The 14498-nt window shown below is 36.8% G+C and overlaps 1 protein-coding gene across 2 annotated transcripts in view; it reads left to right on the top strand.

Annotated features, from left to right (window-relative positions):
* Positions 1-14498, top strand: part of cntrob (centrobin, centrosomal BRCA2 interacting protein) — a 101060-nt gene that overhangs the window by 14940 nt on the left and 71622 nt on the right. For both annotated transcript variants that reach the window (XM_039747096.1, XM_039747097.1), the window contains exon 3: positions 7720-7804. In XM_039747096.1, coding sequence (XP_039603030.1) covers positions 7720-7804 — 85 coding nt within the window. The remainder of the gene's footprint in view (positions 1-7719; positions 7805-14498) is intronic.

Below are 14498 nucleotides of genomic sequence, written 5' to 3'. Positions count from 1 at the left end.
ATACAGTTGTAGAGTAGAATAGCTTTTAAATGCAATCCAAAATTAACTCCATGCAATATTCTAATAAACAGAATTGCTTCTGCCAGATCCTCTTTCATAGAAGCTCTTAAATCTGACTTGATTATTTTTTAGAGCTGAAAATAGTCTTTCAGCACTGACTTGGTTGGGTGACATTGCTGTTACAGTTCTAGTCACATCACTAATCTCTGGATCAACAAGGATGGCTTCTTCTACAGTCAGTTTCGATGAGTGATCATACTTTTCAACTTCTTTTAATTCTTTAAAAAACTTTCACTGGTCGTTTATCTTTCACGCATAGATGATGTCGGTTTGCTTTTGAAACTTCCATTTTGTCCAAGTAGGAACCAAAGTCTAATTCTTCATTTGAAGAGGATGATCATGAGTTACCAGTGCTTATAGCTTCATCCAGTGGTGGTGTTTCAGGTAGTAGTAATCCCTTCATGTGAACTGTTACATCATAGAGTGTATTTTTTCCATTAGCAATCTGGTCACTGCTCAAAAAAATTCGGTTCATTGGATCAGCATAAATAGCAGCTAACAAGATTTAATTATCCAGTAAGAGACTCTCTCTTTTCTTCGTTGAAGATACGATGCCATTAACTATTAACCCTCCAATTTTGCTCAGGCAGTATATCAAGCTCTTCCATTCCAAGAAAAATTTACCGCATGTTTAATCTTCATATTGCAACCTCTTGGTTACAGTAAAGGGGTAAGAAAGTAGACTTTACAGTTCTTTTACTTGTGCCCACTGGCTTTCAGTTAATAAAACATTTTCATTGTCCAGTTCTTCAAGAAAGTCTTTTAGTTCAAGCAAATTCTTTACCATCAAATAAGTGCTTCTGCAGCATGTTGTTTGATCCAAAATGGCTCCTCTTCCTGCACATCCTTTCAAAATGGCGTCTGTTTTAGGAGCCCTGGCTGCAACAGTTACTTGCCTTAATTTGCCAATTAGAGTAGCTGCATGACGATCTTTCAATCCATCTCTTATTGCAAGTTGCAGAGTATGAACAGCACAATGCATATGTTGAATAGTAGTAAGCTTAGATGCTTCTACAGCAGTGTTATCCAAAATTTCACTATTCTCTTCAGTTTCACTTTCTCCAGTACTTGCAGAACTGTCTTCCTCTGTTTGTCACTTTCTTCATCTGCTTTATTCATTTTCTCAATTGTGCTTAACATATTAAAAGCATTATCTGTCACGATACATAGAATCTGTTCCTTTTTAATTTCAAAATCTTCTACAACAGGTGGTGTGCAAAGTAAGTTCAGCCCTGGGTGGGAGCATATGTGGAGTGTGCAGACAGAACCCCTAAACACACATCAGGCCGTAGCACACACCTACACCTACATCATTACACTTGTTTACACTCAAATGAACTTGTTAAACACATAATATCTGAAATAAAATGAAAACGCTTGTCAGGTTGTAGTAAAGCTCAGCTGAACTTCACACTAGTAGTAACACAACTATGCACTGGGCTTTGTTCTTGCATCAGAGAGGTACTTAATTATGACTATTGTTTGTGAATTGGGACATTTGGACTTCCTGTATTTTTTTTTTCCCATTACAATTTAAATTTATTAGGAGTCGGAGTCGGTACATTTTTGCCAACTCCGACTCCAGGTACCCAAAATTGGCTCAGACTCCTTGACTCCGACTACACAGCCCTGGATAACATCACACAGTTGCTGCAGATTTGTTGACTGCACATTCATGATGCCAATCTCCCATTCCACCACTTCCCAACGGTGTACTATTGGATTGAGATCTGGTGGCTGTGTAGGCCATTGGAGTACAGCGAACTCCTTGTCTTGTTCAAGAAACCTTTTTGAGATGATCTGAGCTTTGTGACATCCCATGTTATCCTGCTGGAAGTAGCCATCAGAGGATGGGTACACTGAGGTGATGAAGGAATGGACATGGTTAGCAACAATGCTTGGGTAGGCTGTGGCACTTAAACTATGTTGGTACAAAGGGGGCCAAAGTGTGCCAAGAAAATATCCCCCACATCATTACAACACCACCAGCAGCCTGATCCATTTGTATAAGGAGGGATAGATCCATACTTTCATGTTTTTGATGATGCCAAATTCTGACCCTACCATCTGAATGCCGCAGCAGAAATAGTCTTATCTGACCAGGCAATGTTTTTTCATTGTTCTGTCCAGTTTTGGTGAGCCCATGTGAATTGTAGCCTCAGTTGCCTGTTCTTAGCTGACAGGAGTGGCACCCAGTGTGGTCTCCTGCTGCTGTAGCCCATCTGCTTCGAGGTTCAACATGTTGTGTGTTCAGAGATGCTCTTCTGCATACATCGGTTGTAACAAGTGGTTATTTGAGTTACTGTTGCCTTTCTATCAGCTTGAACCAGTCTGGCTATTTCCCTTTGATCTCCTGCATCAACAAGGCATTTTCATCCAGAGAGCTGTCTCTTACTGGATATTTTTCATTTTTTGAACCATTCTCTGTAAACCCTAGAGATGATTTTGGATGAAAATCCCAGTAGATCAACAGTTTCTGAAATACTCCGACCAGCCCATCTGACACCAACCATGTTCAAAATCACTTAAATCACCTTTCTTCCCCATTCTGATGCTTGGTTTGAACTTCAGCAGGTCATCTTGACAGTGTCTAAATGCATTGAGTTGCCTAAATGCATTGAGTTGCTGCTATGTGATTGGCTGATTTAGATATTTGCATTAACAAGAAGTTTAACAGATTTTACCTAATAAAGTGGCCTGTGAGTATAGATGCAAATACCCTTAAAGTCTACAATGTGCGCTTTAATTATGTCTGAATTATTTGATTTGTAATATCAAACTGTGGAGCAGAGGGATAAATCAAGGAATAATGTGTTTTTGTTTCAAATGTTATGGAGGACACATGTTAGATTGCTGCTGTCCAATTTTGTGAGTGTTTTTTTTTTTAATATGGTAAAGCACTATAAGTCATCTGGTTTTGTTTTTCAGCACAGTATTATGTAGATTTATTTAAAATTCGTCATGTTTTCAATGTAAATGCAAATAATGGGATTTAGGTGTATTATGTTCATGTTCTATAGGCGTTTTCACACTAGTTCTGTCTAACCTTTCCACCTTGTAATGTTGGTGTGAAATTCCATTCAGATATTTGGGGGAAACATATTTTGTGCTTGGTCCACACACAAATGATTTAAAGATCTAAATTGAAATTATCAGAAGAGGTGTTTTTTTTTTTCTTCCAAAAATTACTTGACACCAAGCAATAGAAGCCTATTGCTTCCATACTTGTGCTGGGTATAGCTGTTTCTGCTATGTAATAACTGTTATGCTTGTTTTATGGATACTGGCTGCCTGGTGTAAAAATAGTATTATAATTGTTTATGATACATTTGAACATTGCATTTATAGTATATGTTAGTATAATTATATTTGTGTATAGATGCATATATACAGTTTCCTTGCTTTGGAACCTGCAGTTCTAACTGTTTAAATATGGTGTAAGATTTTTCTAAGGTTGTCGATTCTTAACAGTTTTTGCAGTGAAAAAACAGTTTAGACAAGCAATGGGATGAATGCATGTGAAGCATGCTTTAAATAAAGACCTTAAGATGTAACAGTCATGAGATCATGTTTTCCACAAAGCTAGGTTATTAAAAGATGTGTGGACTAGAGGTCCACATGATACTATTTTTTTTTTTTTTTTTTAATCCTGCTTTCCTCATTCTCTTTCCTGCTCCCAAATGCATTGCCATTTTTCCCTCCAAGTGATACTTTAATGATGCATAGCCTGAGTGTTATCATTAAACAATATAATTCATAAGGGAAACATTATACCGGTGTGCATTAATCAGTTTATGACCATTTATTCTTTTTAAATAATTCAATATTTACCAAAAAAAATAAATAAATTAATAAAGATTTCCTGTTTTCTTGGAGTTAACATTTTTTTTTATGATCTGAAAATGTCAGTGCAGGTGGTATTAGTAAATATTGTCCAGGATTTAGTTTTGATTGTTACTCAGACTGTGTGAACAAACAATAACTGTACATATTTAATCTATTCCATGTGACACAGTTAGTTATGTTCTTGGCCTGCATGCAGCATAGAGTTCATTTAAAGAAAAGCATGGCAGTTGCACACACTTCACATCTATGAGTCCTGGGCAGATCATGTTATTATTCAAGAGTTTATAAGTCCAGATGGTACCTAAATGAATATGTTCATTTATATATAAGGTTAAAACACCCCCCATATTTTCGAACTGGAAACAATAACTAGAAAGCTGAGTTATTTGGCTTGTAGAGCTGGCATGTGTGATTTACTACAATTGCTTGAAAAGTTTACTAAAGTTTAGTGTCAACTAAGATATTTTAGTTTTTTTTATTTTTTAATTCATAAAGATTGATATTTAACACATGCCTTTGCATAAAATTAATGATAAGCCCCCCACCACCACCCACCCACACACACACAAACACACACACTCCTCTTTAAAATAAAAATTTGCTCACCCTAGTAGATTAATAATTTGTCTTGCACTGGCATACTGCTAAGACAAGCATTTAAAATGCAAGTTATTCATGCATGCTTAGGACAAGATGCGAGCTGCGTCCAGCACAGCAAAACATCATCACTATAGCCCTGCCCACACAAAGTTAAGTCAATGCATAAAGGAAAAAAGACCACATTATTTCAGGTAGTAATCACTGCTGTGAGTTTAGTCCTAAACACCAGGTAACGTAGACCTCTAGGGTGGACAAAATTTGTATAATAAATAACTTTTGTAAAAGACCACACTTAGCAGTGGTAGTCTTGTAAGATGCCACCTAAAAATATCTGATAGTATGTAATATAAAAAGGAATACGTGACTTGCAGTTGTTATCTGATAGTATGTAATATAAAAAGGAATACGTGACTTGCAGTTGTCTAGAGCTAAAATGTTTAAGTAGTACTGTATATTTTTTCCATGGTCATTGTAATTCAGATGGCTTTCCTGAAGAGGGCAGCCTGTTAATTCTATTCACTAAAAAGAGCCAGCTCTTTCAGTTCTCTGTCACTTCTAATTGTATACAAGCAGTCACACATGATTATATGGGTCATTAGGTCAGCTTAGAAAAAATAAGTTAATAATAGCAAATAATGTTTCATACCACTTTCTCTTACAGAGTTTATAAAAAGATGACAGCTTGGTTGGAATGGCAGGTATATAAAAGTGATGTTGACATTACAATTAATTTTTAGTTTATATGACTAGTTTTACTCTAAGTTTGAAATATTTGAATTATACAAATTACGTTAAAGACTGCTATGATATTCAGAATGATTTAACATGTATTTTGGGTCATTTATAAAATAATTTAAAATTTATTATTAAATGAGAAATGCAAAAGACCCAGGAGCATGTTTCATTCATCTTTGAAAAGTCTCAGTCATTGCAAGATTTCACTGGTATTTTAACTCTGATAGTGGCTACCTAAACATACCTGTATTAGTGGTGTTACCAGAGTGACTTATCTCGTTGTTTAACAGTTGTATATATGCAAATGACTCCTGAGCATATTAATATGTTCTGATTTTCAGTTAAAACCCAGAAGTTGGTTTCTGTTGTAGAGCATCATATTTTCTTCAGATATGAGCATAACATCATATCATATTCTTATTTCAGTTGCTTTTTTTCAATGTTTGAAGTCCTTTGTCACTTCAGTGATTCAATGATTTGAAAAATCATTTATCACCCACAAGTGTCAAGAGTCATTTTGGTTGTTTTTAAATCAAATGAGTGACAAGGTGGATGGAAAGGTGTGGTCAGGGCAATGTCACAGCTAATAAAGCTTTATTTTATTAGTTCTTTTAGAAGTGCTTAACTAGACATGGCAAGTGGGCAGGCATACATGCATAAATGATTGAACTGTTGTGCAATTAAGCTTAAAAATGTAAAAATATGTTAGAGGAAACCAAATGTTTTAAAACTATCTGGATAATTTAATTTTTAATAGAAGTGTTGTATATACACTATGAAAGAACCTGCATAAGATCAACAGATTAATAAGTAAGATAATTGCCAAGTTTAAGTGTCATGTTTTAACATGTTTGATCTGCATAGATTTGGTTTCCAGAGGCAATGCTTACATTGCAGTTAAAGGTGACAGATATAAATGTGTACAAATATCTGTCCTGCTTGTGGCCTGCATGTACAGAATTTAGAAAAAAAAATACATAGGTCAAATGTGACAAAAATGAATGCCAACATTGTGTTGGATGCTGCAGTACTTAATTTTGAATTCAGTGCAGGATATTTGTGCATTTATAGATTCATAATGGCAAGGAAATAAAAATTCAAAAGCTTAAAAGTGAATTTTGGAATGATTGTGTGTGAAAGAGCAGTTTGACAGTTTCAAAATGTCAGGAGGGGGAAATATGTTCTTGAATTGTATTGTTTCTTTCAGAAAATGCCTACTATTGCTTGGTAACAGTCAACTCTAAATTCTTTTGAAGCCCACCACTTTGCTTTCTTTCCTTTGGCCTTCTGGGTTGGACTGGAAATGTTTCAGATTGTGTGGTGGTGTTTTTGTTTTTTTTTTTTTGCTGTTCATAAGTCTCCAAAACTGATCTTTGTCACCTTACCATTGGACTCGAGGTGTTCATCTGTTTATTTATGTGTGAGTGCTTATTTTTCTTTTTTTAGCTTTTATATTGAAATATTATTTTAATCACATAAATTTTATTAAAGATTTAAAGTCCTTCTGTTATGTAACACATTGAGGAAATTCAAAATATCACAGTATAAATACAGTTCCTGCTTTTAGAGTACAGTTATGTGCCAACTTACAACTCTATTTTGGACAAGCCTTTTGGCCACGTGACAAATTAACTGTTGGTCACGAAGTGCACAGGTCATTGCAAGTGAGGCTCTGTGGGTCTGAATCACTGGTGTGTATACTTTAACTGCGTATACGGAGTAGCACAAACTGATCTTCATATCTTGGGAGCTGCATGCTGGGTGTAAGGCAGTGTTTCTTGAGTGGGTTACAGGTTTGCCATCATTGGTTTGTGAGTGGGTCGCTTCGCCTGCACAATCAGTGACACTGCTCAATATGATTTCTTGCATCTAAGTGAGCTTTTTTTCACCATGGGGGACCCCCGATCATGCTTGTTTCACTATGGGGGAAATTTTCAATTGGATTGTAAATGAATTTAAAATGGCAAAACTGGAGTGCGAACCATAAAGGTTGAGAAACCCTTCCGTAAGGAAGGTGGTGCTGGCCAATTACATAATTACTCTATTGTTTTCCTGTGGCCCTTAGCTATAAGGTCGATCACCTCAACTCAGTTGGCTGTAAATTGCCATAGAACAATATTTTTTGGTGAAATTATTGTATTGTGTCTTTCGGATGCATAGTGAAAAAAATAAGGTTTTCCGGGATTAATTTTATCACCAAATGAGTTTTGTTAATTGCTAAAATAATTTAAAACTACAGCAATAGATTAAAATGTAACATATTTATTGTAAATCACTATGGCAGTCACAACTTTTGAAACATGTCTTTTTCCCTGACCTATCATTGGTTGATAGCTTTGTGTGTAACTGTGTACATGACCATTTATCTTCTACAATGCAGATGTCAAGATCGGATTCTGTTTGGCGTTTCAAATTTATCCGATGTCTTAATTTGAATCCAGTTATACCTGTACATTTTTTTGTTTTCTCCATTTTCAGAAAGGGCCAAGACACATTTCAGATATGGAGAATATTCGTTCACATTTGCAGAACTTTATGAAAACCTCTCTGGACAAGTCTACAAGTAAGTACTTGAAAGAAATAATGCAATAAGAAAGCAAACAGTGTAAATTGCATTATTTTCTGATTCTATGTTAAAAGAAGATTAGATTTTATAGTGATAGTTTACGTAATTCGTTTTATAATGCAGTTTCATCAAAATCAGCACAATGTCAGTGCTTTATAGTCTGTTGTATACATTTTGCTCCATGATTTTTTTGACAACTCTTTTCTAGTCATGATCAACTCTTTCCTTTAGAATGCACCTCTAAGCAGAGAACATGTGTGAATTACAGAGAAGAAAACAAAAAATATGTATATACAACATTTTATAGCAAACAGCATCCCAAAGGAATTTTATAAATTCATCTACTTAGGATAATTGTTTAAGTATATTTCTTACATTACTTAATTTCACAGATAAGAAATGAATTGTCAACTTTTTGGATTTAGAGCCTACTTTTTTATCAGTTATAACAAACTGCCTAACAAAATATACATTTCTATCCATGTTCAAGCATACTGTATGCTTTATTCAATTTGTAGTTTTTAATGCAGAGCTGATTCTGGCAGCATTGAACACAAGGAAAGACCAAACCGTGGACAGGGTCTCAGCTCACGACAAAGTAAAGATATGGTGGCCTATCCAGTTTTTAGAGATTATCTGAATGAGAGAAGTTAAATGGTTTATGTGTGCAGCTCATGTTTTGGGCCTCTGCTGGATAATGCAAAGTGTCCTTTGGACATGCTAGCCATTAAATAATAGCTGAGGTGGTGGTTAACTAGTATTACAACTGTGTTGATTACTCTAGCATTAGGTAATAGAAGCAAATGACCAGGGGCCTCATGTATAAACGGTGCATACGCACAGAAATGTTGCATAAGAACTTTTCCACATTCAAATCGTGATGTATAAAACCTACACTGGGCATAAAGCCACACACTTTTCCACGGTACCTCATACCTTGTTGTACGCAAGTTCTCCGCTCTGTTTTGCAGACTGGCGGCACCCAGCGTTAAAGCAGTACTACTGCCTGTATGGTTACTCTTATTTTCCTGGCGCGGCTTTATAAATACACTGAAACTAACCGCATATTGTTTATTAGTATAATGCATCTGATTGTAATTAACTTGTAACAATATAATGGTCCAGGGAATAGCCATAGTACTCCAAATACCATAACTGCGGTATTTAGCGTTGTTACTCTCACTGCACCTTCTTCTTTCAGCTGCTCCCGTTAGGAGTTGCCACAGCAGATCATCTTTTTCCATATTACTCTCACTGCACCACTCGGAGTATTTATATCACTGTATCTGAGTGAGGAATCACAGCAGCAGCTGATCGGAAAGAGCATATTATCAGTACAGTAATCCCACCTCAATTGCGGGGGTTGCGTTCCAGAACCCCCTGCGATAGATGAAAATCCGCGAAGTAGAAACCATATATAGTTATAGTATATAGTATAGTTATTTTTATATATTTTAAGCCCTTATAAACTCTCCCACACTGTTAACATTATTAAAGCCCTCTATACATGAAATAACACCCTTTAGTCAAAAGTTTAAACTGTGATCCATGACAAGAGAGAGATGAAAGTTCTTTCTCACAATTTAAAAGAATGCAAATATATCTTCTTCTCTTCAGCAGCAGAGAATTTCAGAGAGAGAGAGAGAGAGAGAGATCGCTCGCAAAGAAAAGCAAACAATCAAAAAATCAATACGTGTGCTTTTAAGTTTGCCGCGGCATTGTTTAGAGGAACGTCAGTATCTTCTAAGCAAACAGCCTCTGTGCAAACAGCACCTCTGCTCACACCCCCTCTGTCAGGCGCAGAGAATGTCAGAGAGGGTGAGATAGAGGCAGAGACAAGCAAACAATTAAGCACCGCACGGCAAACATATCTTATAGCATTCAGGAGTTTTAGTTAATATGTAATACATGCTCTGATTGGGTAGCTTCTAAGCCATCTGCCAATAGCGTCCCTTGTATGAAATCAACTGGGCAAACAAACTGAGGAAGCATGTACCATGAACTAAAAGACCAATTGTCCACAGAAATCCGCGAACCAGCGAAAAATCCGTGATATATATTTAGATATGCTTACATTTAAAATCTGCGATAGAGTGAAGCCGCGAAAGTCGAAGCGCGATATAGCGAGGGATCACTGTCTACTGCTTCAAGCACACGCTACCTCAGCCACGGCAAAACGTTTCAACGCCTTTCCTGTACTAACCTTGCGGTTCAGAAACAGTTTCATCCCAAGAACTTTAAATGCACACAATCAATTGCTCCTTGTAGAGCTATCTGTACTTATAAGTAGAATTACCTCACTGTAGCACTACAGTTATAATATTGCACAACCTGAGCCACTTTATAAAGCGGGTATTTACAGATGACGATATCATTTTTAAGATGAAATGCAGCAAAATATGTTGTTTATATTATAACAGGTAAAACGTTAACTTCATTTAAATAATCTATATTCTTCACTGGGAATGGTGTGAAGGATAGAATAATTAAACATGTACTGCAATGATGTTCCTTAAACGTTTTGAAGAATCGGCACTATAAGCTTACAGATGGCTTAACATCTATTACAGAGCTGATTGTGTGGCGATCAGTTACTTGGAGAAAGAAAAGCAAGGACTGCAGGGGTGGCCACGCCAATATATATCTATACTAATAAAAGGCAAAGCCCTCACTCACTCACTCACTCACTGACTCATCACTAATTTTCCAACTGCCCGTGTGGGTGGAAGGCTGAAATTTGGCAGGTTCATTCCTTACAGCTTCCTTACAAAAGTTGGGCAGGTTTTATATCGAAATTCTACGCGTAATGGTCATAACTGGAAGCTGTTTTTCTCCATTTACTGTAATGGAGATGAGCTTGAACGCCGTGGGGGCGGAGTTTCGTGTGACATCATCATGCCTTCACGTAATCACACAGTACATAGAAAACCAGGAAGACCTCCAAAAAGCGCTGAAGAAAACATGCATTATATAATTTAGAAGGCAGCGAAACAATAAGAAGCGGCGAGTGACATATACAACCATATTTATGAGTTCTGCTACTTCGGAAACAAAGCACGATGTAAACCTACACTTTAAATTAAGTTCATAGACAGGCTGCGCTGGCGTTTGTAATTTAGTGCCTGCCCATATAAGGCCGTCCGTCAGCGGCAATCCAATAGCAAACTCCCACTAAATATTCACGGGTTAAGGACTGTGCTTATGCAGAGGAAGATGAGATGGTCAGGGTGGTGTTTGGTACAAACTCAGCGAAACTGCGAGAGAAAGTTTTAAGTGCCAGGACTAAGGTAACATTAAATACAGCCATGGACATAGCACGAGATGGCACCAGCACAGCTGGGAACCTTCGATGCATGTACACCGAGCGGCTCACGTGAACTGACGCAGTGCACAGATAAAAGCAACAGTTCCAAAAGGCTGAACAAAACCGAATTACACAATTGAAAAGGCAGCAAAAATATGAAGCGCCTTACATACAAGCATATTCATAAATCCAGCTACTGCGGAAACAAAGCACACGGTGGAAAAGTCAATGTCCCGCTAAAGGAAGACAGTGTAAAAAACCCGTGCATGCAGTGTGTCAGGTCTCAGATAAAGAAGAAGACGAGCTGTTTATTGATGCAGTAAGAAACGAATCGATGAATGAAACCTGTCATCTTTACAACGATTGACAAACACGGAATGTAACTTGAACACAACACATCCTACAAATACGAACCTGATTGAAAGAAATAATGATAATCAAATCCTTGATGACAGCAACACTCAGTAACACTCACAAAACAAATACTGTATATTGACAGTCATGTTACGTTATTTTTAAAATGTTCCCTTTTCTTTTCTAGCTTTTTAACACACTACTTCTCGCTGATATACGGGTATATATATATATATATATATATATATCCCGATCTACATACTCGAATAATGGATACTTTATTCGCCATCAATGATTGTTTTGGTAAAGCCATACTCAGTGTATTCATTAGATGAACGGTAAAAAGTAAGAGCGAGGGAGGATGACTTATTGAGGCATGCAGGCTGTAGTGCGTCAACTCTATCTGAATTGCGCGATCACATTTAAAAAATATATATTTTCAAGTTCTATTTAGTCCATATGTGTCAAACTCAAGGGCGGGCCACATCCGCCCGGCGTAATTATATCCGCCCGCGAGATCATTTTATATACTGTATTATTGTTATTAATGGCCGGGTATATGAAGCGCTGGTAACACAATAAACTACAGATCCCATAATGCAGCGCTTCAGCTGCCTTGCCGAACACTTACCGCGTTAATCAAGTCTAGCTTATGATGCTGCAAGTTATTGCGAAGCTAGCTCACACGATGCTGAAGAGAAAAGTTGATTCTGAAAATAGAGCCTTTAAAAACCGATGGGAGGCTGAGTATATGTTTACTGAACCCGTGTGTCTCATTTGTGGAGCTAATGTGGCTGTAATTACAGAATTTAATCTAAGACGGCACTATGAGACAAAACATCAGGGTAACCTGAAAGACCTGAATGCAATGCAGAAGATACAGAAAGCAGAAGAATTAAATAAGAATCTGACACTTCAGCGGACGTTTTACCCGTGCACAATCACAAAGTGATTTCAAGTGAAGCTGCTTTTATGGGAGACACAAATGCACCAGTGCAACTTGCCCCACTTTCCCTGTTGCCAAGTAATGTTAAACCAAGTCGTCACTACGGTGTTCCCAAATACGCACTTTGCTGATAAACTGAGCGCACTGAGTTTGCACGGCGCTTTGGTGACTTTGAAGAACAAAAAGTCCGTCTACATGCGGCTCGAACCTTGTGCATGTTTGGTAGCACATATCTGTGTGAGAAGCTCTTCTCAGTGATAAAGACTAACAAAACAGCACACAGGAGTCGCCTCACTGATGAGCACCTGCAATCCATCCTGAGAATCTCCACAACACAGAACCTCACACCAAACAGAAACGAACTTGTTGCCAAAAAAAGATGCCAGGCGTCCAGCTCTAAAATGACATATGAGCAAAGACAACTGAATGATTTGATTTGTTATTGCTGAAAGGAACACATTTTATTTATATTTCCAGGTTTTGTTATGCAGCATGTTCATATTTGAATTTGTATAATTTTGACAGGATATATTTTTATGGAGAGCAAAATCTTTTGGGATATTTAAAATCTAAGTTTATTTTTATATAAAATTACATAAGAGTAAAGAAATTTGAATGTTTGTTCTTTTAACGTTTACTTTATTTCTAACTTGTATAATTTAGACAGGATATATTTTTATGGAGAGCAAAATATTATAAGTTGTTTAAGGTTTGAGTTGATTTATTCACGAATAATATTCCTGTCTGTTTTTACCATTCCTACCAAAGATATTTCTGTCGACTAAATAAAAATTCCTTCTATTTAAAATTTAAATAGAACTTGAACAAATACGATAGTTCATAATATCCACGCAGACTTGCGTAAGAGCGGGAGTTATCCGTTTTAACAAGCAGCGTATTGCACTGATACGAAATAGCTGTGTGTGTGTATATGTGTGTGTATGTATATGTATATATGTAGATATATATGTATGTATATATGTGTGTGTGTGTGTATATATATATGTATATGTATAGATATGTATATATATATGTTTGTGTGTGTGTGTAAATATATATGACAGCAATACTTATCACTCACAACAGTGACAAAACAATTACATTGACAATCATGTTACGTTATTTTCAAAATGTTTCCTTTTCTTTTTCATTGCTTCTTTAACACACTACTTCTCCGCTGCGAAGAGCGGGTATTTTGCTAGTTGAATATAAAACATAAAGAGAAAATAACGACACAGCTAAAAACGCAGCAGCAATTTTCAACAAAAGTTAAATGCTTGTGTCATGATCACGAGGCGGCTATGCAGTGTCCGCAATGGACGTGGCCACCCACCTTGCATAAGATACCATATTGACATTGGCAGGCGAAGGAGCCACCGATTCTTTCTCTGCCCAGGGCCGCCACAAGCCTAGAGCCGCCCATGAGTACTTTTGCAATAAATAATTTCATAGAAGGTCGCGCACAATCACTGCGTTGTGAAAACCATGTTTAATAACATGCTTTAACTCCTATCATCATGGAAATGATATCACGTTTACATCTCAGTACAGTATTTTAGTTATTCAGAGAGCTGTAATATCACAAATGTAATGGCTTCTGTGTCCTGTCGGAGGAAGAGAGCCGGTTTAAGAAGCAAGTAGTGATTCACACACATAGAGCACATAGAAGATCACATACAAAACAAAGCATTTAACGTGCTACTTTAATTACGATGTGATTTGAGAAACTGGTTAATTAAACAATGAAAAAATAAACTACATGATTAAAGTGGAAATTTCGAGATGGAAGTTGACATTTCGTGTTTTTCCACCACTGTGTGCCCTTTTTTTCTCTGTATTCAAATAATCTTTCATATGACACTCAGACGGTGGGCTACAACTCGCCTTTTCACGGCGATTGATATCTGTGCTTTCAAGTTTCTCCAACACGCAATGTCACTCGATCAGCTTCCTTTTGTTAATTATACCACGATTTAATTAAACAAATAGTATGTTTTTCCTTTGCCTCCGCTTGGTATTCGCTGAAATTGTTATATTTTCCCCCGTGCTTTTCCCATTGTCTTTTCACTGAAGGCTGAGCTTAAGGC

Source organism: Polypterus senegalus, chromosome 3 (assembly GCF_016835505.1).
Source record: "Polypterus senegalus isolate Bchr_013 chromosome 3, ASM1683550v1, whole genome shotgun sequence".
Taxonomy (NCBI): domain Eukaryota; kingdom Metazoa; phylum Chordata; class Cladistia; order Polypteriformes; family Polypteridae; genus Polypterus; species Polypterus senegalus.
This window is presented reverse-complemented; position numbering and strand designations above follow the sequence as displayed.